Source organism: Dermacentor variabilis, chromosome 10, assembly GCF_050947875.1.
Source record: "Dermacentor variabilis isolate Ectoservices chromosome 10, ASM5094787v1, whole genome shotgun sequence".
NCBI classification, from domain to species: Eukaryota; Metazoa; Arthropoda; class Arachnida; order Ixodida; family Ixodidae; genus Dermacentor; species Dermacentor variabilis.
The window spans coordinates 24,498,381-24,524,516 of NC_134577.1; the positions used below are offsets into that span (position 1 = coordinate 24,498,381).

At 43.9% G+C, this 26,136-nt stretch overlaps 1 protein-coding gene across 3 annotated transcripts; it reads right to left on the bottom strand.

The window, feature by feature from the left end:
* On the bottom strand, positions 1 to 26,095 carry LOC142560161 (small glutamine-rich tetratricopeptide repeat-containing protein beta-like). Of its 3 annotated transcripts, none has more exons than XM_075672033.1 (11): positions 25,993 to 26,094; positions 24,253 to 24,404; positions 21,919 to 22,037; positions 19,983 to 20,058; positions 18,046 to 18,145; positions 16,979 to 17,083; positions 12,415 to 12,547; positions 10,247 to 10,345; positions 2,348 to 2,385; positions 2,181 to 2,249; positions 1 to 367 (listed from the first exon to the last, which is right to left on the bottom strand). In XM_075672033.1, exons 2-11 carry the CDS (start codon positions 24,350 to 24,352, stop codon positions 238 to 240), a joined length of 969 nt encoding a protein of 322 aa, XP_075528148.1. In that variant the 5' UTR covers positions 24,353 to 24,404; positions 25,993 to 26,094; the 3' UTR covers positions 1 to 237. The 3 variants fall into 3 exon arrangements, with proteins under 3 accessions (XP_075528148.1, XP_075528150.1, XP_075528151.1); XM_075672035.1 differs by having other exon boundaries at positions 24,253 to 24,361; positions 25,993 to 26,051; XM_075672036.1 differs by lacking the exon at positions 10,247 to 10,345 and having other exon boundaries at positions 25,993 to 26,095.
* Between the last annotated feature and the right edge of the window lie 41 nt (positions 26,096 to 26,136).

Sequence of the window (26,136 nt, forward strand, 5' to 3'; positions counted from 1 at the left end):
TTAGAAAATCCATCTCCAGAGTGGCACGGCAACCGCCCAGAGGTCGCACACTGGATGAGCTTTTATTTCTTGCCACTCGCCAGCCATCCGCACCGCTCCACCACACCATAGCTATGCATGCTCGTTGACGTGCTTTTTTTTTTCTTAAATCCACTTCAGTAAGTTTCGCTACTAGACAAGGAACGTGAGAAGATTTTGAGTGATCCCTTGAAGCGTTAGTTCAAAGGCACCAGGTTCTCAGTTGTTCCTGTCCGGACCTCCTTCTTGGTCGGAGGGGTTGCGGTTGCTGGGGTTGTTCATCTGGCGCCGCAGCTGTTCCACGAGCTCGGGATTCGCAGCCTGCATCTGGGATGCTAGCTGCTGGCCTCTGCGTGTCACATGCGTGAATAAACAGATTTTAGACAACCGCTATAAATAAATAAAAGATAAAAGTGAGTCTTGCCATGGCCAGCAATAAGCTTAGAATGTTTTACTTGAAATAAAAACAGCGCTACAAAGATGCGGACTAAAAGAAGAACATGTATGACGGATAGGCGCTTCTTCAAGTATGTCGCACCAACTCGCCCACATCAAGCTCCTGCTGCTTCAGATTTCTTCTACAGTGGGCTCTTCCCTGTTTTCACAAATAGCGCCTGTCCGTCATAGATGTTCTTCCTTTAGTCTATGTCTTTGTAGCGCTGTTTTTTCTTCAAATAAGTTGCACCAACTCGCCCACATCAAGCTCCTGCTGCTTAGAATGTTTTAGAAAGTTTCGCTAAATGCCGATAACGTGGCAACATGGCTGCACCTGCTTTTCCATTTTAGTTCAAATTCACCATGGTTTCTTGCTCTTCTTTGCATTTGCAAAAAAAATATAAATTAATAAATAAACAAATAAAAATATATTTAGAAAGTAAACAGTAAGGCTGCCTATCACTTGGTCACATCTCACTTAGAAGGCATTGTTTTTGGCAACTGCGTGTCACTGTTTTTGACATTAACGGTCTGTTTTAACACCAATAAAGCTATATCAAACAATGACATGGTTGTACAAGAATGCCTTGATTCCCGTCAAACAGATCGCGCCATTAGATTTAGTGTTGGCCATGCATTGGAAATGTGAAATTGTCTACTAAGAGCCTGCCTGAAGACATTTGTAATGGGCCGTAGCCATTTTGTGTTAATCAATGCGGATGACCAAAATGTTATGCTAAAGTTGCCTAGCTTCTTCAGAAGGCAGGATGAGTATCCTGGTGCGAGTCCTTGAAAAATTTATTCCAAAGATGAGCATTCAGAGCAGTGGATGGCAAAGATGACTTAGAGAACCATGGTAGGCATTCTTTCATTTTTGTTGAACCTTAATAAATGCTAGCCTGCTTTGCAGCAACCTCTTTGTTTGCAAACTTTTACCTTTTTCTACAATGAATGCACAGAAACTTGTTGTGCTTTGCCTGTTTTGGATAGTTTCCCGATTGGTTTCAGTTTATTATTCTTTAAGTACAATGAATTGGTAAGATACAGACGAGGGACCCAAAGTCAAAGACTGCAACGGGACCCTCGGTTAATAATAACAATGTAGAGGTGTAGTAAAGAAGAGCAAGCTAACTAAAATAAACGAACACAATCATGAAAATACAACATAGAAAAATAAAATAAATCAGAAATTGTATGCATACAAGCCTATAGTGCTTAAAAAAGAAAACTGTCAATACATACAAATGGCAAATGTAGTGTAATGAATGACATAAAACTTAGTTACACATATAAAACAGCTTAAGGGCATGACTAAATGCATGAAGGGATGAAGATTTAATGCTGACAGGTAAACCACTCAAGAGTTTTATAGCAGCAAATGATGATATGAAGGGTTTAGCATGCCAGAGTAAAACTTCAGCTATGAGGGATGTCACATGGATGGGGTGGGCACAAACTAGATAAGTTATGACCACTCGAAGTACCATAAAGGGCACATAGTACATCAAATGTACATGGTCAATCACGCATTCTGCGCAGCCATATGAACTCAATCGAAATTCCTATTTGGTAATTTACTATGCGCTGTCTATAAAAGAAGAAAACACAATAAAATTCAATATCGGTACTCTTATAACAGACTGGTCAAGGCAAAATCTTGAGCCATTAATGCAATTCATTAGCTTCTGTGACAGTCCTCAATAGATTCAGCAAGGCCCAATGCTTACGCTTGAAGAAGTGCGTCCAGCCCACCACCTGTGTTTTGGCTCAGACCTCCAGACATAAGCCCACTCATGCTGCAAAGTAATAACAAAAACAAGATGTAAACCCTGCTCTTTGAGTAACAGACAAAACATTTCACAGCAGATTTTTTTTCTTTAAACAGCAGACTTACATGTTTTGCATGTTGGGATCTTGCATTAGTGTGGCAGCCTAGAAAGAAAAAAGAAATTGTTGTTACACCTCAATAAACAATGAGGCACAGGTTAAAATGTAACTTAAGGTAGTGTTCATCTTGATACAAAAAGTTTTCTATCTGCGGGGCACGGCAGTAGGATATATTTATAAGCAACATCGCTTCTTTTTGATTATTGTAAGCTGTTGGAAAAGTTTGTACACACTGATATATAAGAAAAAAGAGAGCACAAGAAGAAAGCATGATTACGAAAAAGGCACTAAGATGTGTGCCTACTTATTCAGGACGGCACATCAATATAGCAGAACCTCGTTCATATGTTTTCAGAAAAAAATGCGAGAAAAACGTACTAACCAGGATAACGTACAATCCGAAGTAACTAAACAATTTTGACAGACTCAACTGTAGTTTACATTACATAACGTAAAAAAATTGCGTGAATTGCTGCGGCACAAGACGTCGGCCCTAGACATGTGTTGTTGTTTTCCTATTGTGTAGTGTTTTAAAATGACAACAGGGAACCGAAAAGAAATTGAGCGGATGGGCGATGCCCGATGCTGCCGGAGCAAAATGTGATGCTCACATCGCACCGCCTACAGTGACGAATGGCGGCGTTTGGATTATCGCCTACTAAAAGCGTGCAGTACGCTTCCGACATCACTACACCCCACAAGCTGTAAGACAGGTAGGTGAAGTTGCTCATTGCAATAGGGTTGATGGCGATAGCTGCGAATGCGGTGTGTGACGACCAGGGAGAAGATTTTCTGGTACCGGAATAGGAAACAGTGTGCGTCTGCATTTTCACACGAGACGGACGGGCGAGTATTGCAGTGAAGCTGCTGCAGCAGGCGACTACGACTCTCGATCGCGCACCTCGCACATGTTCTTGTTTACATGGGATCTAGTGGCCGGAAAACTAATCATACGATTGCATTTTGATGATGTACCAAACTTTGGTGCCGAAAGATTGTGTTTTCCAGGAACGTATGAACCAATAAAAAATAAGCGTTGGGTCATTTTTTTTTTTGTGTTCTTGATCGTGAACGTTGGCACTAGGAAATTGTACGAACAAACATAAAGAACAAAAAGTGGATGCAAGTAACGGAATTTTATCAATAATGTTCTACTGTATACACAATACAGGCTCAGACACATTGGGCAATCGACAATGCATGTGTATTAAAAGGAATCTGCTTCTTAGGTTAACCCTATGCAGCACTAACACGTCATGGGCCATTTCATAGAATGTGAAATGGCCATTAAATTAGAAATACAATGCTTGCTCATTTGCTGACGAATTGCGCCGAATTCCCTTGCATACTGCTTCGGAAAAAGGTAGCACATGATGGCACGCAGATTGCTTGAGATGTTTCACATTCAGCTAAATGGTCAGCAGTGTATTAGAGACATGCAGTGGTGAACAAAAAGATATGATTGTGTTTTGCATTTGGGTGCCGTGGGCTAAATTGCTCAGAATGTTGGGGCTGTGTTACGCCAGACCACTAACCTAGTTTTGTTCTCAGCAATAAATAACAGCATCAAACTCTGTAATAAATAACAATGTCACAAATATGTAATCTAGATTTCTCACGATATAGTATAAAGCAGACAAAATCAATGCATTATGTACTGCTCCCAAGAATACCACAAATTTGTGAGTCAGGACTTCTGCACAACCCTCGTGAGCACGGTAAATATTTCATGTAAGCTGTTAACCAATACAGTTGATCCTAGATAAATCAAATCCGGACATATCGAATTACAGTAAAACCTTGTGAATTCAAAGTCCACTGGACCTTGGATATCGTCAAATTAAGCAGATTTCTGAACTACCCAAGATGAACAAGCAACCCACAAAAAGAAGTGCAAAAGTTCATGACGCAAGCATGTCACATTTTCCATGCAGCAGGACTGCTTGAAGTAATAATTGATGCAGGATTGCTTAGTATGGTAGTTTGCAGCACCAAGAGTCATGATCTCTAGCCCACTAATCATGCACAGCATCTCACAGTCACCACCGCTACACTTGAGAAAACTGCAGGCGCGATAACTGTTGCTAAAGCGAGTTCACAAGTGGGCTCACAACGATCCCTGCCATTGCCTGCCATTGCCCAGTGGCACACTGTCGCCGACTTGATTTTCCATGCATATGATGTCTGCAAGTCTGCTTGACGTTCAACTGGTAGGCCTAGTTCGTCACTCCTGTCACCGCATTTGTAAACCAGAGGAAACGCACGTCGCCGAGATTTTGCACGGTTGATAAGCATATGCGCACAACGTACCAGCAGTGGAGAAAATGGTGACAACTCATGACATACGATGCAGCTGGTATTTAGACGACAAAAACCAGATAAACCAGACAATGAAAAGCAAAAGTGCTATGTTTACTGACGAAGATGCTCCGTCTCGCTTCTCTGTAGCGGGCTGACACACAGAAATGTAACATGCACCTCCACACAACGTAGGCACTTTGCACAGCTGTACGGCTTATCAATGCCCACATGGTGGAATCTAGTGCTTGTTCTCTCCGAGTATGATCTCGAAGGCAATGCACTTACGTACTGCAAGCACCAGAAGCAATCAACATTACTAGACAGAGGCAAAAGATGGCCCTTAAATTCAAGTCTAGCGACGGCCCCCTCTGGGTAACAAATACATGTCTAGAAGGCCATGGTTTTGCTGGCCGCATGCGGTGGAAGCCATTGCGAGAGCCAGAAACACATCCTGGACGTCAGGTTTTGGACACCACCTATTGCAGAAGCCAAAAACATGGCCGCCGTATCTCTTACACTGCCTCCGAGATATGCAAAGCCAGAATTGCGTGGCAGCATGCCAGTCTCGGAGGCCACAACATAAAACTAGGAATTATCTGGATGAATGCGTGCAGGCTTTTCAAATTACCTACAAGTTCTAATTACAATTATGCAAAGTTACCAGTTACAATTACCACAAATTCTACAAGTTACCCAAGTTCGCAAGTACGCCTAGATCGAATTATTGCGATTTTACTGTAGCCCTGCTGCATATATTGAACAGTAGTAAAAATGCTTTCGAAATCCTATAGAAAAGTAAATCAATGCAACTACGCATGCATCAAACTCCCGTTTACCACATCACTCAATACACTAGAACCTCGTTCATATATTTTGGAAAAAGAAAAGTGAGAAATACGTACTACTGAACAGGAAAACGTATGATCCGACGTAACTAAAAAAAATCGACAGACTCAACTATTGTTGACATCTGCGTAATGCGAAGTGTTGCGCGGATCATTGTGGCACAAGACGGCGCCGCGCGTCTAGCTGGCAGTGCTCCGACAGCCCGCGGCACGTTTTTATGTTTTCTTGTCGTGTAGTGTTTCAAAATGACGAAGGGAAACCGAAAAGAAATCGCGCCGCCTGCAGCAAGGAACGGTGGTGCGTTTGGATTATCATGTACTAGAAGCGTGCAGTACGATACCACTGGCATTACGCAGCACCATGCGCTGCAAAACAGATAGGGGAAGATGCTTACCGCAATAGGTTTGGCGGCCATAACTGTGAATGTGGCGTGTGACGACCCTGGCAGATATTTGCTGGTACAAGAATAAGAAACTGTGCGCGCCGTCGTTTTCACGTGAGATAAGTGGCTACAGACTGTTCTCAATCACATGCGCCTCACGCCTTTTTTTATTCACATGGGATCTAGCGGCCAGAAAACATATACGATTGCAGTATGCAGCAGGGAATGGCGGCGCATTTTGGTTACTGCCTATTATAAGCGAGCACTACGCTTCTGACAGCACCATGCGCTGTGAAACAGACAGGCAAACATTCTTATTGCAATAGGATCGGCGGTGATAGCTGTGAATGCCACATGCGAAAAACCTGGAGAAAATTTGCTGGCACCGAAATGAGAAACGGAGTGCGCGCCAGCATTTTCACATGACAGGTGGGTGCGTATTGCGATGAAGCTGCCGCGGCAGGCAGCTATATACTGTTCTAAGTCACAGACCTTGACAATCATGGCACAATTTAGGTTTTCATTTCAGTTTTACTATTGAGGCAGCAACAATGAAATGAGGCTTTCGTTTACTCTCTTCGGCATAGGCTCAGTGCAATTTTCTGATAAAATGCTGTTTTGGAGCGTAATGGTGCGTAATGGTGGACTGTTCTTGGGAGCTATTTGGGGTAATTGGTGCAGCTATTCCACTACTGGCATTTGGATAGTCAACTTGTTGCCAGCGTATGATGATTGGCGGTTGTAAGGGTCATACAGCTGGGTATGTTTATGAGCAATTTGCAGTACAGTGCACTGATGGTGGTAGCGCGAATATCCATACAAGCTGGTTTGCGGCCATATTTTGTCAATTTCTACCTTATCCTGACCAAAAAAAAAATTCATGAGCCATTCCACTCTGTGAAGGTGGGTGACCAGCAAAGCTGATTTGATCGGCATGGAGCTTCGGAAGATGCGTTGGCACATACGGGTACACATAACCATTCTTTGTTGAGAAACACAGAACCGCACCCTTTATCAGCACTTCCTTACACATGCTGCAAACTCGAGACGCCTGAATGTTTTAGCTGAAAAATCACCGCATCAGTATATCCACCACCTTCTGCCGTCGCTCGTCCGATCGTATGCTTCTGCTTTCCGAGAGGTCATTATCGAACCATAGGTGATCACGTACTCGGCACCTTGATTCGAAGTAGCAATCGAGAAAGTCAATTTGGAACCTTGAGTAGGTGCTGTGGAATCCCGGCACCATTCCCTCGTGGCGTCTGTGTTTGTTTGTGGCATTCTTGGTATCGCGATATGCGTAGGTGGCGTTCGCTCGTCGCTTATGTACCAAATCGTGGGCACGCTCTTCTTTTCGGGCCACTGGGTTGGCGAGACATAGACGGTCTTTTTCCCACAGCTACTCTTGCTGTTGCTCCTCGTAGATATGCTGCTATTCAGGCGTATTGATCATGCGTGGCTTTCCCAGAGCAATGGTGGAGCGAAATGGTACCAAAAGTTCTCCTCGGTCGCGGCGCACACTATGTCACGCACTATGTCATACATTTACAGAGACACAGCTGCGACAAAGTGCAGTTTCAGACACACGTGGCTGTTAAACCAAGCTACGACACGAGTGGCGACATGCGTTTGCTTTCGTTGTCGGCTCTTTCACTCTCACTTTTTAGGGGAGTGTTTTTCCGTGTGGATGCCATAAAATCCCGGATAATACCTATAGACAACTTCGCTGTAAAAATGCACAAGTACTTTAATGAGCAGGAGGAGCACTACAGTCTCGTGGCAGGGCAACGTGGGCTTTTAGGGCTAGAATTGCAAGAGTATATCAAAGACTATTCCACAGTGCGAGTGACTTGCAACATTCGTGTCCAAAAAATAGGCAAGCTTTTGTGCATTCGACATGGACTTGGGGAAACAAACTATTGAATTCCAGCTTTTCCCTATTTCAGCAAACTGTCCTAAACGTGCTGAGTTTTCAGATAAGTTTTGAATAGGCAAGTTGGATTTGAATAGGCAAGCCTGGACTCTTTCTACAATTATGAATTATATATATATTGAACTATTCTGTGATACCCTTCAAGTTCCACATACAGTAAAACCTTAATACAGTAAAACAGTAGTATAGTACCCACTTAAACAGTAGTTTCATGTTAAAAGTAGCAAAGTCAAATCCCTGACTCAGCAGCCATTGAACATAATGCGTTTTGTATCTGCATAAACCATACCAGCTTATCTGCGTACGTATCGGTTAACATGCAGTGGTTCCACTTTTCACCACGCAATCACGGTGGTAGGTTAGCCAGGCAGAACAACGAGCCTCACAGTTCAGAATGGCCTCCAAACACAAACGCAGACGGCACTTGGGAGGGTGAAGCTACATCAACATCATTTCGGCGGCGAGCCAGAGGGCGTTGTGGCATCGTGCAAGCTAGGACTTGGGTCATGCCGAAGCTTGGACAAAAACTGGGTGCTCAGCATAGAAGGAAATTTGGACATTGTTTGTGTTATCGAATGTGGCATGAAGTCAGCACTGGAATGAGAAGGAGAAGTCGCTCGGCAGGGCTGCTGCGACCAAGAAAAGATGTCGGCTGTGAGTCTAGACATTTCGCCATCATTGCCTCTGCTAGTGACGAAATGTCGCCTGATGACAGTGATGAGGATGACACGGAAGGCGAGAGCATGGGCGATTCAGGCCCAACAGTGGCAGAAGCTGCGTGTTACGCCAGCCTTATGTGGGTGTTTGCCGAAAAGAAGGGGCTGGCGGAAAAGCTGGCTCGCAGTTTAAGTGAGTTTGAGGCCTCCATCGTCACTGCTAGGCCGCTGCGGCATCAAACGAAAATGAGACTTTTGTTGCACGAGGTGAATAAATACTGCATGTTTTTTACCGTCATTGTACTCTCTCCGAATTCCGTTTTTGACAGGGAAGTGGGTGATCTCACGCTACTTCGATTATGAATACTACCGTTTAGTACGTACTTTTTCCGAGCTCCAGCCATCAACAGTTTAATGAGGTTTCACTGTATCTGGGGTTAACTGTGTACTGAATTTGTCCACTTCAGATGGTCTCACAGATGCAGTTTACAGAACTGTGGCATCTGTTCTTGGTGTAAAATTTGCAAACTGCGTGCTTACTGATTTCTTTAAAAATTTGCTAGTTTTCGACAATTTTTCTAAATGTATGAGGTCCTAAATAAAAAGTCTGCTTCCTACAGATGCTAGAATTTAACCTTCTCTTTCAAATGCAACAAATTTTACTCAATTTTTATTCAAATTGGTGTAACAGTTGTCTCATGAAAGCATTTTTGCATGTTAAATTTATCTGAATAAAGAAATCAGAGTTGTCCCCGAGCTATAGCTTCCTGTTAAGCTTCATTTCAAATATAGGGTGTTTCTTTTTTTTAACATTACCAGTTATTTTAAAAATCTCTTATAACATATAGAGCAAATCTGCTCATTGAGCTAGATTACTCGAAGAGGCAGACATTACTCTGGAATCCAAAATGCATAATTGACTATTTACCCAAAATTTCTCTAACCAACTTTTTAATTATTTTAGCACACATAATCATATACACTACTATTGAAGTCAGTTATTCACTTGAAATAAATTTCGCAAGTAGCATAAGTTTTGTGATAAGTACTATCAAACTTAGTGTAAATATGCACTGTTCTACTTACTTTTTTAAACAAAGTGCCTTTTTGATGAAATAGTTCTGCAGAAACCCACAAGGTGGAGAGAATTAATTAATAAAAGCAAAATGAGACATCCACCCAAACGTAGCTAGCTGCTACAAAGGAAAACCATACAGGTTCCTCGAAGAAAAGCCTCGCAGTTGAAGAAAAATTCGTCCTGGTCCAGTACGAATTCCAGATCCGGACCAGGACGATTTTTTCTTTCAACTGTGAGGCTTTTCTATCGAGGAACCCGTATGGGTTTCCTTTGTAGCAATTAGCTACGTTTGGGTGGATGTCTCATTTTCCCTTTATTAATATGCCTTTCTGTGTATTGCAGCTCTAAAGTTACTGGGACACCGATGCATTGTCATGAATTTTTGAAACTGGTGTCATCCTAAGAATTTGTTCCAAGTGGATATCACTTTCGAAGTCACTGGCTACAATTTGTCAGTTGCGATATGTGCCCCGGAGTAATTGTAGACTGAAATTCAATTAGTGAAACTTCATTAATTAGTCAAAAATTCATTTTGATTTCCCGTGAAGATAATGTCCACCTCTGAGAGTAACCTAGCTCACGAAGTAGATTTGTGCTAGATGCCATCGGCAATTTTTAAAACTTCTGTTAACGATAAAAAACACCCCAGAAATTTTGAAACTGACCTCTCCTATGCCCCCACATACATGCTCCTAGCCCAGAGTGCTTACCATGTTCATGAGCGTGGGGTTATTCAGTAAGGTTCCAAAGTCTAGGCCGCCACCACCACCACCGCCTGCGGGCCTGTGTGTATCGCCATTGCCGGGGCTCTGCAAAGTGCACGACGCGCCATCAGGTGGCATTGCATTTATGCCGATAGCATAATTACAAAGGGTCACCGAAGCAGAACCTTGCTGCCACCTTGGACAGCTATAGCTGTTCCTTCACTTTGCTGTGGCCACAAACTTGTTTTTGTGAGCATGTTGCACAAAAACCATGTCAAGGCAATCATGTCACCATGATTGCCTTGTTGCTATGGTAACTTCGTGTGCCTCAATGTCAGGCTGTCAATTTGGCATCATAGTTCTGCTTGAATGGCCACCTTTCTTCCACACTGACTTCAAAGAATGCATGACTGTAGTAGCGTTAGTGTGCTGTCCTAGCTTAGTAATATAGTCACATTGTTTACTAGAAGGAGGGTATTCCACATACTCCATTTCATACAGAGCAGGCAACGCTGCAAAGGCTAAAGATAGCCTTCTTTTGCTGCGTGCACTTGCTACCAAAGAATAGCGCGTCACATATGAAACAAAGGTATAGGTATGTGTCGTGTAACTTGGATGTGTCATGTAATTGAATGTTCAGTATCATACTTTCATGTCCAAAATGCAACGTAATTATTGTGTGGAAGGTGCATAGGTATGAACTGATTTATCACCAAACGCGTGGTTTGATGGAACTTTACACCCACAAGTTGTGCTTGTAGTATGCGAGGCAGTTTTTTCGTAGAAAGCGTGTCGTAGATAAAAACAACTGCACGGTGCAATGCGTGAAGCGAGACTTGTATGACCAAACTGCTTCCATAGCTTTTGCAGCCTTGCCTGCCAAGTATGAAACATTAATGTTTACAGGTGTAGCCACATTGCTTACAAGATTGATATGTGCGCCGACTCACGTTAAGATCTTTTTCAGGTATCGCTTCGAAGCAGCCTGTCAGGCTATGATTACTTTTACTGTAACCACGATACTGCTAAGGATATCAAACATACAATCCTGCTTTGTGGAAGTGCCAATATCTGGTCAAAAGAAATATGCTTGCACGAGAATTCTTTGTCACTGCAGCTGGGGCTTTACAGCTGCTATGAGTAATGAAGAAAATTTAGACAACCTCCATGCAGACGCCCAAAGCAAAGCCACTACAAAGGTTGCATACGGTGCTTGTTTTGTGATGCATGCCACAGATGGATGTATGACTGCGTTGAGAGTTATCCATGACTTTTCGCTGTAGAGCAAAGTTAAACATAGGCCACATCTGAATGAAAAGCCTAAAAAAACGAATGGGGTTGCTGTTGCTACAGTCCGTGACTTGCCGATAAAACCACATATGAGCAATAGATGCAGGAGACGCGATGACGCTTGTACTTTCAAGTGCACTAACTACAACAGACATTTGTCCCACAGCATCTTTTGTGCCCACTGCCTGAACAAAAAGATATCAGAGACTGAGTGGCCGCAGTACGTCGCAGCCAAAACTTGCAGGACTAATTACACGGAACCTTGTCATATTAGTGCCTAGTGGGAAATCGAATTTAAAAACGTTATACAACTTTTCAGCCGATCATTGTACCCAGGCAGACAGCGTTTGGCCATATTTTTGTCTTGGGCTGCACAAGAACAAGGTGGTATGGCAATGGACTTGCGAAACACAGTGAATTGTACCATTGGAAAAGGAGAAGCACTTCACCACAACACACGTGAAAGGAGTGCCGACGTAAAAGAAGCGCCTACTTAGCCATCCAGTGTCTCATTGGCAAGTCAGTCAAGGTGCCCCCGGGAGACAAGCGACAGATTCTAAAATTCTAGAATTGAGTGATCGAGCAACTAGAACGAGCCACCTGGTCGTGCATCCAGTTGCCCAAATCATGTCACGCTCGAAACCGCTTAAGCAGGGTTTAAGCTTTAGCGACAGTACAAGCTCTATGCAGTAGCATTATGCCATAGCCACTAAGGTACTGCAGCAGGTGCCCACTTTGCAAAGGCACCTACAGTGTTCCAAAGACATTAGTTCTAGCATACGGCATCACACCCACATATGAAAAGATTTCCAGATGTTGAAACTAAAAATCAAAATTGCACCAGCTTGGGCAAGTGAAGAGGCCACCTGCCACCAGAAACTCACCGACATCTCGCGAAGTTTTTCCTCGGCAACCCGGAGGTTGTTGACGTAGCTCTGGTTTTCGGGGTCAAGTTCTACTGCCTTCTGGTAGCACTCCTTAGCCTTCTGGTGTTGGTTTAGACTCGCATATGCTAATCTGCACAGGAGGAAGCAAAAATCAAACATATGAGGACAGCCATAGATTTAGGCCAACCAGCAAATAGCCATACTGAGAAAGTCACACTGCAACTAAGATGAAATGGGATGAACACACACTTTCAACTGTAGTAGAAGCATGCTAGCATATTACTTAAAGGGACACTAAAGGTTACTATTAAGTCAACGTAGACTGTTGAAATACCATCACAGAAACCTCGAAACGCTTGTTTCGTGCCAAGGAGAGACTTATTTTAAGAGAAAATGCGTTCTGAAGCGTCCGCGTACCTCTAGCGCAATTCAAATCGCCCGCCCTCCGATCGAGGAGTACTGACATCATGGTCTCATAGTGACGTTGCGCCATCGGTGAGTAGAACGGCGTCCGCAGACGGCGCTACGGCTTTTCTGCGCAAAACGCGAACGCGCGGCCAGAGACAGAGCCAAGACAGAGCCGACAGCAGGAGTATGGTGGCTAGCGGAAGGAGAAACGAATTACGTCCCATATTACGTCCCACGGCACACGGAGAGTGCGTTTTCGTTAAACTATAGGCTGCGGCGAGATCGCAGCGTGGTCGTTGTGGTCTATGAGAAGCGACGAGCCTTTTTGCACTCGCAACAGGGCATAAAAATGTGCGAATCGACGCAAAACCCGGCCTAGAAACGTGCTTCGCCACAGCCAGCGCTCAATACGACCCAAGCTGGCACGACCCAGATGTCGTTTCCCGCACCGCCACCAGGCGCCGCTACTATACCTCAAACTCCAGCGCAAGACGCCCATAAGCTGGTACTTCATTCTATGACGCTAACTTCGACGCTCGTCGCAATGGACCCTGACACCGACAGATTGGCTCGCGATGGTGGGCTCAACTTCAGCGATTTGAGCACCGACGAGCGCGACCTGCTGCTGAGGGCTCGCACTGCCGGCGTCGTTGCGTACTACGACGGCGGCCTCGACACCGGCTCTCCGGAGCGGGAAAGCAACGAGGGCTTCCCACGACATCACATGGACGTGGCATTCTCGCTGCTTGTTCCAAATGAAAGTTTCGCGAGCCAGCAGAACCCTCACAGCACGACGCGATAACGAAACTACTGAAACTCCAAAGCGTGCGCGGCGCAGAGTCGAGCGCGCAGAGTCGAGCGAAAACGAAACCTTTCGAACACCCATATTACTGAAGGGTAACGTCAAAATGTTATTTTTTCTTAGAATCGAATAGACGTAGACAAGTAGCATTTTTTTCCGTCTTACAATCGAATGAAATGATATTTTTAATACGAGTAGTTGAGTATTAGTAACACAAATTATGAGGAGTCCTTTCGTCATCGGGCTAGTACCGGAATGTCGCTGGGGGGTCTCAAATCGTGTCATGCATTTACCTCAATTTCTCGATTACTAAAGCTCTGTTCGCGATTATATTGACGCCTTAGACGTTCTAGAACATTGCTCTACCACTTTAACTTGAGTTTCTGGTAACCTTTAGTGTCCCTTTAATGAGTGTCCAGAACACTTCCGAGCACAATGAATATGCTTACTGAGTATTTCTACCATGCTTTAGGGCCATCGAGGTTTGATAGCAAGGAGATTGGTGGAAGCAAGCAATACCAAAAAATGATGATAATGACAAGACATTTGAGTGCATTTTGGCCTGATGCTTGGAGGGGATAAGGGAGAGAGGTATAGACGTAGTGTGCGCCAATGGACGTGCCACTGGTGGCGGCCAAGCGAAGTGTGTTTGGCAAAGGAGGCAGCCTCCTGCCGTACTTTTCTGCATTGTTGATCATGCTTCTCTGTCTTATTTATGTTTTCAGAGCAAAATCAGCAACACCCTTCGCATGTGTGGGTGGGCAAAGCTTCAAGGAATGTCGCAGAATTTTTGCACCGTGGGGTGCCCAAATACCGGCAAAAACGTGCTGGCAATATGGTTCTAATCATTCCCCCAAAGCATCATCAGTGGTAGTGGTAGCAATGAATCGCTGCCATTCGGCAGGCAATTTCTTATTCTCATCCTTTCCTTTGTCGTGTCGATGTTTTTTCCACTCAATCATATTTAAACGGGTAAGCAATGAAGTTAGTTTGCAGTCCAGCATGTGGTTTAAAGGCACTTCGCTAAAGTTCTGAATGCCGTTTGCCACTTCTACCGTTTACCGCTACTTTACCGCATTGCACTAGCTAGGCAGCACGACTGCACGAGTGCATGGTGTTGTATGGTAAAGCTACTGAAGCTTGCAAGCACTGAAATGGTTTTTATGCAGCCGGGTAAATCCTCGCACCAGCTGTCACGCACTTCATGTTTCTGCATCTACTTTATGCGTGGCTTTGCGCATGTTGAACTGTTGCTAGTTGCTTCATGCATAACTGTTGTTGATTTTTTTGTGGTGCAAGGTTTTCACCCAGCCTCATTTGTAAAGGGTCTAAATCATGCTGTGTTTTATCGTAATGATACCAGGCAAGTGCTTCTTTAACAGCGTTATTCTGTTCGCCCGAGGACCTCTCAGATATTGTGGTTTCTTGGGAATTGTGTAAAGAAAATAGGTAGTTAAGCACTAGAATTGCTAATAGTTGCTGCATATGGTATTTCTGTTCCATTTTTGCTGAAAAGATAGCCCCATGTTTGGGAGGTCATCACACCTGGATGCTGCCCAAGCAGACTTACCATGCCGAGTGATTTGTTTGTTTCACAATGCAGCCCCTTTTTGCATGCGAATTTTGTACTCAGTTAATTCTTTCTTACTATGCTTACACCGCAGAGGACTAAAGCCGGCCTGCTGCCAGCGCTCATCTACTTTGACTGGCATTGCTCAGCCTTTAAATATATCATGTGGCATCTCTCTCTAGTAACATTAAAAAAAGTACTGAAATGTTGGTCAGACTTTAACTTTGTGCGTTTCCAAGCAGCTCCCTTGGGGAATTTAAAATTACAAGAACTGCAGCGGGAACGACAGTTCATCGGCATATGCAGCAGAAATGCATCGTCGGTACAGTGATAACTCACACTCTTATTAACCCGTGCGTTTGGTGACTTTGCTGACTAGTGTAAGCAGTTCCATCAATAAATTTGCAATTGCTTTTCTTGAGGCGACTTTGACGGCACTTATTTGACGATGTCCATGTATTTATCGGCAGAAAGATCACTGCGACATGTGCAGACATCACACCGCGTGGATTTGTTTGAGATATAAGTCTGTGCTAACGACGGGTGCCTATTATTGAGGTACAGAAACAGCGTTACGGCAAAGGTAGCATTAAAAAAAGATATGATCGAGACAATGCATTACTCAACAAAACCTAACTGCCAGTTAACATGAGCTTCAGTTCGTGTAAATGGGGTTCATTGCGTTTGTCTGCAGGGTGCACCTGGCACATATGTGGACCAGATTGTCCCAAGCACCGGTAACCACTGGTAAGCGCTGGTAAGCGGTTCATGCCCGCTCCCATTGAGGCCAGCATCTTCCCTACAGATGTCACTGCAGAAGAAGCAGTCTGGCACCCTATTGAAGTAGGAGGCACCCTAACAAAGGAGAAATTGCAGCCGCTAACTTCAGCCATCCTTGCTGCAAAGGGGTGTCGTCTGCTACTGCTCCTGAGCGTGCTGTTGGAAGCTCCCGCTAGGTGGCTATCAGTGGCGCCTCTATAGGCAGTGCACTACGCGTACATAGTCGAAGAGAGAGATTGTGCTACCAGGATTGGCGACTACAACCAGCGCAATATCCCCGACTCGCTGGAAAAAGCCAAGAAAGAGTAAAGACAGTATGCTTGGGTCGGCCGTTGGTTGCCATCTCGGACATTGAAGTGACAAATTTTGAAGATTGGCGACCATGTTCGCTGTTGTTTCTGTTGCTACAATATTGTAGAGACTTCTTCTGCTCAATTTTATGCCACTCTTATCATCCACCATTCCCAGCAGGCTGATCCCATTGCTAATGTGGTGGGAGTGTCGCGCTGACCTCTGATGAAGTGCAAAAAACAACAGCATTGGAAAAGGTATCGCTACAAAATCTTGGCCAAAAATGTAATTTTATTAGCACACTTTGACGAAAAAATATGGATTCAAGGGGTGCTAAACACTGTTCTGTGCAGAGAGACTAGATTTCAAATTTCGGGTGCAATTAGACAAGGTATGACATTGCTGTAAGTGTGCATGTCCTTTTAACAACACGAGAATTGAGTGGAGAATGCAGCAAGCAACATGGGAGAAATAAAGTCAAAATTATCACATAATGATCTCAACTAGCCACCCTGCAACATGTGTTCTGTTAACCAAGTTAAATGCCTTCTATTTAAGCATTTGGGTGAGGCGTATTAACCTTAACTGGCCACTGTCAACATGTGTTCTGTTAACATACATGCTAAATGCCTATTTTATTTTGTTTTAAGCATTTGGGTGGGGCATATCCAAGTGAATGATGTAGTGGTTCCACAGGATGCTGCACCTACCCTATTCGGCCGTACGCTTTGCCATACTTGGGGTCAATCTCCAATGCTCTTTGGCAGTCCTCAATGGCGTCCAGGTGGTTATTGAGCTTGCTGTGGGCTGCGGCTCTGCAACCATTGATATAAACAGCAAGCTTACAAAAGTGCCATTCACGAAATGAAAACAAAACATAGGGTCAGCTTTCTGTCGACTTCAAATACTATGACAGTCGCTGTTTACACAATCCTCACATCTTTTAGCTACAAACCTAGAGTTGTAAACATAACAGTTCGTCAGAACATCCATCTTTTACAATTCCAGCCTCCAATTTAGGCCTTTGGAAAGACTGGAGACCTAAATGGAAATTCCCCTTCCTTAGATCACTGGAGGTTTGCACTTTTTTTTAATGCTAGAAATTTAAATTTAAACCCTTTCTCCTACCTTTCTTCATTAAGACCTTGTCTTGGCTACCTGACAAAGTATCATGAAGTGCTTGCCATGCATTACCTCATTGCACAAGGCAGTTGCAATCAAGAGACAAGTTGACAGAAGCTAAGTAATACTGGCACATGTTCATAGTTTATGGTGTAGCTGCTGAAAGTTGCATGCACCACTCCAAATTTTTTGTTTCTTTAGCACTGACAGTATATTTCATTTTTCTGGTCCCATGAAAAATGTGTAAACTGTGTTGTACAGTTTCTGACCTTCTATTATTACAGGTGATGTTTTATGCAAATTCAATAAAGCAAGTTTTTTTTTATCTTTATACATTGACATTACTTTTTTCATCTCTGGCCCTGTTAAAAAGATGTATAAACAGTGTCATGCTGCTTCAGACCTTCGATGCACTGCTTTATGCAAACACAATAAGGCAACTTTCTTACGAGGGCCATCTCAGAAAACGGCAACAGAAATTTGAAAGCTACAGAGGATATGAAAGAGGCGCAAGTACACTTCTCCATGCATCTCTCTGACCAAATCAAGATGGTGTCACTATCCCCATCGGCCTCCATTGCTCGCACTATCCATGCTCTCCAAACGTGTCTCTCAGCTTTAAACAGTGCTGTACTAGCATGCCAAGAAATAGCACCTGTTGCAGTAGTAGACAGCATTGCGTCCATCCAAACTAATGGCCTTTGTATAGCACTCCAGAGCAGCTGTGTACATCTCAATCTTCATCATGTTGTTACCTGCAAAGAACTCACAGTTACGAATGCATCAGCACTAGCCCCACAATGTACTACATATATCAGACGAATAAAACTTTCCACGAGATATTTCCGCAAGTAATGGTTGTGCAATGCTACGTATCTAAGTGTTAAAGACTGTATAAGCTCTCTGCTAAGCATAGATGCTAAGATTGTGCCAATACCACAAGGAATTTAGAAAGTGGAAACAAAAGAATGGATTAATTTCATTATTTTCTTGCCTATGGTGCTGAACAATGGACATTTGAGTTGGGGGCATAGCATGCAACATGCAAATAAATACAGAAAGTGGATAACAACAAACGAAATGGAACTGATAAATTAAGGTGTACAAGATACATTATAAACAAAATAGAATATAGCTGAACCCATTTATAATGAACTCGATAGTACCGTGAGAAGTGGTCGCTGTATCAGTTCGTTATATGTGAATTCACCCTTCAAAGCATGCAAAAACTAATGGTGCTGAAGCTGGCATTGACAGTTACGATTCAACACTACTTTGGTACGAAAGTTTGATTTTCAGTATGTTAATTTCTGTTCCTGGTACATTTCCGCAACTAGCTGCAAGTTTTCATTGAAGGTTTCACCTAAATAATGAGATATGGCATTGTAGCTCTTTCAAAACGGCGCCCATCCAAATCCAATCAGCTGCTATACTAAAAGTACGAACACCGAAGCCAACATTTTTTCTTCAAGAACTTGAGATACTGGCTGACAAGAGTGAATTCTGCATACGATAACGAGGCATGCTAGTTGGCCCAAAGCAGAAACTACTGCGGCATGCTGGCATTTGGCAAAGGTCTTGCCATTACAGATGCAGCATCAGCAACAGACGCGCCATGAGCCGCTAAATTATGTTTCCTATGTTGTTTTGGCCTAGCGACAGTGATGAGGACGATAGGGGAAGCGGCAGCACGGGTGATTCAGGCCCGACAGTGGCAGAAGCTGCACGTTACGTCAGCATCATGAACACAATCGTCGCAACGAGAACAGCACCCCACAATGAAAAAGGCGCCCCGTGGCTTCTGCTGCACTACCACGGCCGTGCACAGAGAATATGCAACGCCAACGAGGAATCTGCCATGTGAGTGTTTGCAGAGAAGAGGGGGCTGGTTGAAAAGCTGGCTCGCAGCTTCAGTAAGTTTGAGGCCGCTGTCGCTGCTGCTAGGCCACCGTGGTATCAAACGAAAATAACACTTTTGTCGTGCGAAGTAAATAAACACTGCATGTTTTTTCCCCTTTCATCACACTCTCTCTTCCGTTTTTGACAGGTGAGTGGGTGACCTCATGCTATTTCGGTTAAGCAGTACTACTGTTTAGTACATACTTTTTCCGAGCTCTGGCCAACTATGGTTTAACGAGGTTTGACTGTATCTCAAGTGCATAAGCCAGTACCGAAGTTTGGTACTCTGGACTGTTGAGGGCAATAACAAGGCCTCCGCAGCGACAATGAGAGATGTCCAGTCTGCTGTGGCTTGGATCCAGTAAATTCTTTGTTTCAAAGTTCGAACAAAACGCCATTATTCTCTCTCTTACAATAAAAATCTGGTAGGTGTAGAGTCATTACCACTTTTTTTTTTTGTAAGCATGAAAATAGGGATGGTGTGTTACAATTGAGAGTGCCACACTTTTCATTTTTCTGGCTGCAAAAATCAAGCATGGAATAGAATCGAGTAAAACAGAGTAGTTCTCGTGACGCGACATCCACCTCAAGGAACTTTTTCAGTTCAGTGCAGGAAGAGGGAAATTACTAGAAGCTTTACATTTAAAGCTCGAAGTATGCCATTAGCCCACCCCATCTTTCCTTCGAACATACCTTCCTGCTTGTACTTCTCAGCTTCAACTTTCTGTGCTTCGGTTGGCTCAGGTACATTTTCACTGCTAGTCTGTACCTGGGGGCAGTGGAGTGGGGGGGGGGGGGGGGGAGGTGAAAGCAAATGTAAGCATTTCACTATGTGGCAGAACCCACACGTGCACAATTCACGTCAGTGTTCTTCAAACGCTTGTTCACGAATCGCCAGGGACCCTTGAGAGACTAGCAATAGAACACTAATGTTGACGGTTGGTCGAAGACAACACGGGTGCTGTCGTTCATTGTCCTTTGTCCTTAGTGCAGTATTACTTGTTTTATGCATAGCAGACAATGTTACATAGAGTAGAGAGATTTCTCTCTCTGCTCGCATTTGCAATCCAAAGAAAGAGAGATAGGTATATGTCACGTAATTCAGTGTAACATTAAGTCTAATACTCTTATGTCGCAAAATATGACATATTGTTATTCGGAAGTAGTCGGAGATTTGAACCCATTTACCACCCAATAAGTGGAGTGGCATTTCTACGCCAAGCGGCCATACTGCACCACAGTGCGCTCGTCACAGAGGCATAGTATGTCATGCACTGGAAGGACAAAGCTCAAAAGTGGTACGCCAATTAAATGTGGCCTTACGTCCATGAATTTTAGTTGTAACATATGAAGCAGTTATCCTGTAGGAAGTGTCGTGGAACTAAAACAATTGCACAGCAAAATGCACAGAGCGTGACTTTCATAACTGTATTACTTCTGCAGCTTTCGCAATGTTGCCTGCTATGTAAGAAACTATGTACCAGCTACCCCAGCTTTCGATTCTCCTGCAAGGGTTGTCCTTAAGAGATTACAGTGGGGAATGTGCTCCACTCCGTCTCAACAATTCCGTGCAGTACAGCCACATCTATGGGTTGTGTTAGCCAATCAGAAAAAAGGTCCAGAAAAAGCACTCCTTCACTGTCTGCCTCTAATCGCCCTCGGTGCAGAACCAACTAAATGGCAGCATCATGGAAGGATGAGCAGCACGCAATGGGTGAGCCCTCCTCCTTTACCTGGAACCTCCAGCTGGCACTCATTACCAATTGGCTAACAGGGGCGCTACCATTCGCTGCACTGTACGTAGTTTGGTAAGATGGAGTACTGAGATGTCATAGCAACAAGCATTGTTTGCCGAAAGAATGAAGGTGTGATTTGACTAGGGCTTTTGAGTCAGCCATACGCATGAGCTTGCGCCCATCACGATACTGACATCGGACTCCAGACTGCCTTTGATTCGAACTCCATACCTCCCAAGGTGTGACCAACTTGTACTTGTAAAAAACCCACAGGCACAACATTGAAAGAAGGGGTTGTGTATGGGGGGCAGGGGGGGTAGTACTAGTACACATTTTAGTTAAAGCATGCCTTGAGCATATTCCTTTTGTGGGTTACGTGCCAGTGGTGTAGCCAGGGGGTGACAAGGTGGACACACTCTTCAATCACTTCCTTATGCCCTCTCTCTCCGAAAATATGTTTCTGGTTATGCCATTGACACGTACACACTTCATTAACAATAAGACACCTTAACATGCCAGTGCACAAGCAGCTGCAAGCTTGGAACACCAAAAACTGAGAAGAAACACATATTTTTTACATATTACAATGACCCTTTCCTTACTTCACTGTTGCCTAATTTGCCTGCTTCAGGAATTATCTGCATAAACTTGCTTCAGGCAAATACCCCCCTGGTGTCCTTTCACATTCAATGCCAAGTTTTAAATCTCATGGGCTAAACTCTTTCGCTAACCGTATCTTTCAAAACACTTGATCGAAATTCGCATACCTTAAGGAAAATTTGGGAGAGTTCAAAGGTGTGCAAACCCACTCTATATAATCTAGAGGACATCGTTTTCGTGCACACACAACATACAGAGGATTGGAAAGCAACACAGCAAGTCAAAACTCTTACATGTTCTCGAGGAAGCACGTCACGAAAGATGTCTAGTAGCGACCTCGACACTACCAGGCTCTCATTTGAAAGGTCTTCAGGGCTGACTCCATAGGCAGTTTCCAGACACTGTACAGCAACTGCAGAGACGTGAACCACAGATTAGATGGAAAATTCGTCATACTTTCTGTACTACTGTGTAGTTCAATTACTGACTGATTAATGTTATGATGAGTACTCAAATGAGCACCGACAGACAATTTTTCCTCATCGTTGTACGTTGCATTAAGTCAAGGTCCAAAACCCCTCAAACCTAGAACAAACACCGGCAAGCATCAGGGAGTCCTAAATGATATACCATAATACATTCAAACGCCTTTATAACAAAGCACTTGGAAACTCCAAAATACTTCACTGTACAGGTCACTTCATTGAAAAGGTTGAACACCATACCGCTTGCAGTAGAGAAGCCTATCACATTCAGTAAAAAAATATTTTTTCAAATGGTTTCAAAGGGTACTAAGCTAAACAAATCACAAATTTTCTCGTGCACATTTTGTCTGACAGAAGCTGGGACTCCAGCCGACCTAATGGCATTGACGCTTACATCATGCTCTGTGGTGAAACGCAGCAGCGACGCTAGGTACAGCTGCAGGACGTCAAATGGCACTATTGTTTCCCTTGTCAGAACTGGCTCATTGGGACGGTCTCTTATCACCGCTACCTTCACCTCGTTAATGTGCAGGACGGTTTAGACAGTTTCGAGTGTGTTGTTGTGTGTGTGTATGTGAAAATTCTGCAGAGTGCGGGGACTCTTCCGCAGTCCTTGTGCCAACCGGCACTCTCCCTGTGCATACCGCAGCTGCGGAGGGCTGTGCTGGTGTCGTTATATGCGTTCGTTGCAATGCAGCAGATCAGCCATCGGGAAAGCCTAAATTCCTTCGCTGTACAGGTACTTCCGTTATAATAGTCTTTGCTGTAGAGGTGCTCACGATACACAGGCAAAAGAAATTATCATGACTTGCCCCATTCTTGTGATCACTGCAGCTGCTACATGCAAGCACATCCGGAAGAAACGTGTTCAGCACTATTTAAATTTTGTGAGCAATGTTGCCACCAGACACCTAGCTTTATTGCTATGCATCATCAGTAAGCTTTGCTCTGCGTAATGACATCACGATAATGCCAATGATGCAAGGTCTAGCATTTCCAGATTAATTTTTTTATCAAATAAAAAGATCTTACAACGTGCCCAAATTATGAAAAAGAAAATTAAATTATGGGGTTTTACGTGCCAAAACCACTTTCTGATTATGAGGTATGCCGTAGTGGAGGGCTCCGCAAATTTCGACCACCTGGGGATCTTTAACGTGCACTTAAATATAAGTACACGGATGTTTTCGCATTTCGCCCCCTTCCAAATGCAGCCACCATGGCGGGGATTGGACCCCGCGACCTCGTGCTCAGCAGCCCAACACCATAGCCACTGAGCAATTATTGTTTGTAGCACTTGATGCTGCACTCACTCCTGTAAAACCTTACAGGCTCTGAAGATAATAAATAAATAAATAAATAAATAAATAAATAAATAAATAAAACAGGCAAGAAATGTTTGGTAGGGTTTCTAGAACTTCGAAAATATGAGTTAGCACTTTTTAACTGTTTCTGTTGCAAAACTCCACAATTAAAAAACAGCCACACTCATGAAATGAGCACGTGACAAACAGTGGCAGCCTCGAAATGAAAGTTCTTGAGTTGCGAGAAATGTTGCCAAGACACTGTCGGATTGCAACAGAGATTCCAACACTGCAACACATCAATCTTGGACGCCCTGCAAATTCTGATGCACACGCGGACCTTTGTCGCAATGTTATGAAGGTGAACAAGGTAATTAAAATCATGTCACCTCAGTAACTGTTTGAGTACTGTACTGCAAGCAAGCCATAGGAGAGTGCAGGCCCAGTCATAAATTTAATTTTTCCCTGCTTCTAATGCTACTCCTAATTGGCATCCATTATTCTAAAAGAGTCGCCAACGAATTTGCAAGGTGGACACAAGCTTTCGAAGTGACTTTAGCAAATAGCTCAGGTTTCCAAAGGTTCCCAAAGGACGTGCAAAATGTTCCCTAGATGAATATCATAATACACATACCTGCGGCTGTTTATGTCAACCACACATTCCCACCTGTTCTGAATCCTCTATCAACCAACGACACAAAGGAGGCAAGCATGTCACGCAAGTGCAATGCTGAAGCAACCAAACAATTCACTCTCACAATGGCGAGCCAACAAACCGCCATTTGTGCACCTAAGGGTGAATTTATGTTCATGTTGACATTTCGAAAGAACAACAAACCTTCAACGCTCTCCTTAGCGTCAGCACTCAAGTCAGCAGTCTGGAGTTGCTGACGAAGAAACTGGACTATGGAAAGCACGAGCCTCTTGACGTGCGACATTCCCAATCACTGAAAAAATTTGTTTTGTCCCAGTCAGCGTCCGTTCAGCAATCTTGAAGAGGGGACAGGAGAGAAGTGCAGACAATTAGAAAAAATATATATATGAAGAAGACAGGCAACACATGTCGTCAGCCTTCTCATAATATTTTTCGCGTGCATTCACTGTAGCTACACAGTTACATTTACTGATTCGACACTTCAACACGTCGTGCAGCTCAATATCAAAACACAGAAACACATGATCATTCTATGCAAGTACTTCATTTTCCTTGAATAATGAGAGTGTGTTTCATGAAGAAAGGCTAATAACTGCATTCTGATGGCCGAACTTTCCTTTCTCTATTTCACTCACGCATGGAATGAACGGTTGGCACCACTGCATAACGTCACAACTCCCACAACCTTTCCGTGGATGGGGTCTTCGCGGCAGGAAATGACTACGAATGATGCCGGAGTGGGTGCCGTTTTTTTTTTTTAAATGAAGAGTACGTTTTGCCCCAAAATAAAGAATTAACTAGGATCGACCGCTGGCTGCCATCTGTGACGTCACCGCACATGGTGCGGAAACCTCAACGCGCCGTCGCCACTGGTCTTTATTCGTGCGTCGTTTTCGGTCAAAGCAAATCCATCCGCTCACGGCACAAGTTAACAATTCCTATGCATTTGCTGTCCTAGAATCGCAATGTACCAAGCTAGCGTAACATTTTCCTCTCGCGTTCCTTGAAGTAAAGGTATACGGGCACTCGGGCATGACCTGTGGAGTCGACGCGCGTCAATCTACAGTTTGTAGAAAGCTGCTGTACCAGTGACCGTACGCTACGCTAACTCAGCATCCACGAAAAGGGGAATAGGCGTAAAATTACGACATCACCGGAAACGATGACATCGACCGCAACGTTAAACAGCAAAATTCAAGGAACAAGGCAGCGGCTGACCGCCACATCAAATCCGGCCGTGGATGCCGGTAACAATATCATCAGCTGTCTAAATTGAACTGTTGCTAATGAAAGCAGGTGTCCTCTCTATCACTGATTTTTTCTTTTACTTCAAGCAGTCTCACTGCCAACCACTTAGGGACACGTGTTAAACCGCCCGGGTATACGCACGGTCAACTTGAAAACCGCAGTTTGAAGAGACCACGGGCACAAAGGGGCAAAATGCGCTCAGCGTCTACGTTACGTACCGTTTAAAACGTTAACAAAACTAGCAGAAAGAGTAGGACAAGGCACAAAAAAATTCTGCGTTTCGGTGTGCTAAAAGAACGTAAACAAGCGTCCGTCCTTACTGCGGCATTTTTAAGAGTAAAAACTTAGCGTGCGTGCATATCAAGCTTGCTACCACATGCTGCAGAATTACTGCAAAAGAACGGTTGTTACTGTGAGGCTTGCGATCGCACATCAAGATCTCCGAAGTTAAAAATAAATGTAAAAAAAATTATTTGCATTTGCAGGGTCATCGGAGCATGTTCAGTCGTTTCGCGGAGATTCAGTTTAAAGTTGGTATAGCTCCCTTGCAAGCGCAGTTGACACACTTCTAGCTGAACCGATAATAGGCCGCGAAAGTACTATGACAAACATTTAATTCGCTCACGCATTGGCATTTACGGAAGTTTACATCCAGACACTGAATCACACACATACCTTTCCTTCGCTCTGCCAAGCCGAGTGCACAAGGCGTACAGTAGTGGGGCAGTAAATTGACAAGACGTGACTTTGTGCAGAGCAGCATGGCAGCACTGTCACTGGATAAACGTCCTTGGGGTACCACATTTCGAATTTATTTTT

What these genes read in the sequence shown, in the direction of transcription:
- LOC142560161 (XM_075672033.1), bottom strand. Translation starts at nt 24,352, where the DNA reads ATGTCGCACGTCAAGAGGCTCGTGCTTTCCATAGTCCAGTTTCTTCGT. An exon ending in TGAGAAGTACAAGCAGGAAG is followed by an intron (nt 18,146 to 19,982) that starts GTATGTTCGAAG and finishes AGTTCTTTGCAG; the next exon opens with GTAACAACATGATGAAGATT. An exon ending in ACCCCACGCTCATGAACATG is followed by an intron (nt 2,386 to 10,246) that starts GTAAGCACTCTG and finishes TTTTCTTTCTAG; the next exon opens with GCTGCCACACTAATGCAAGA.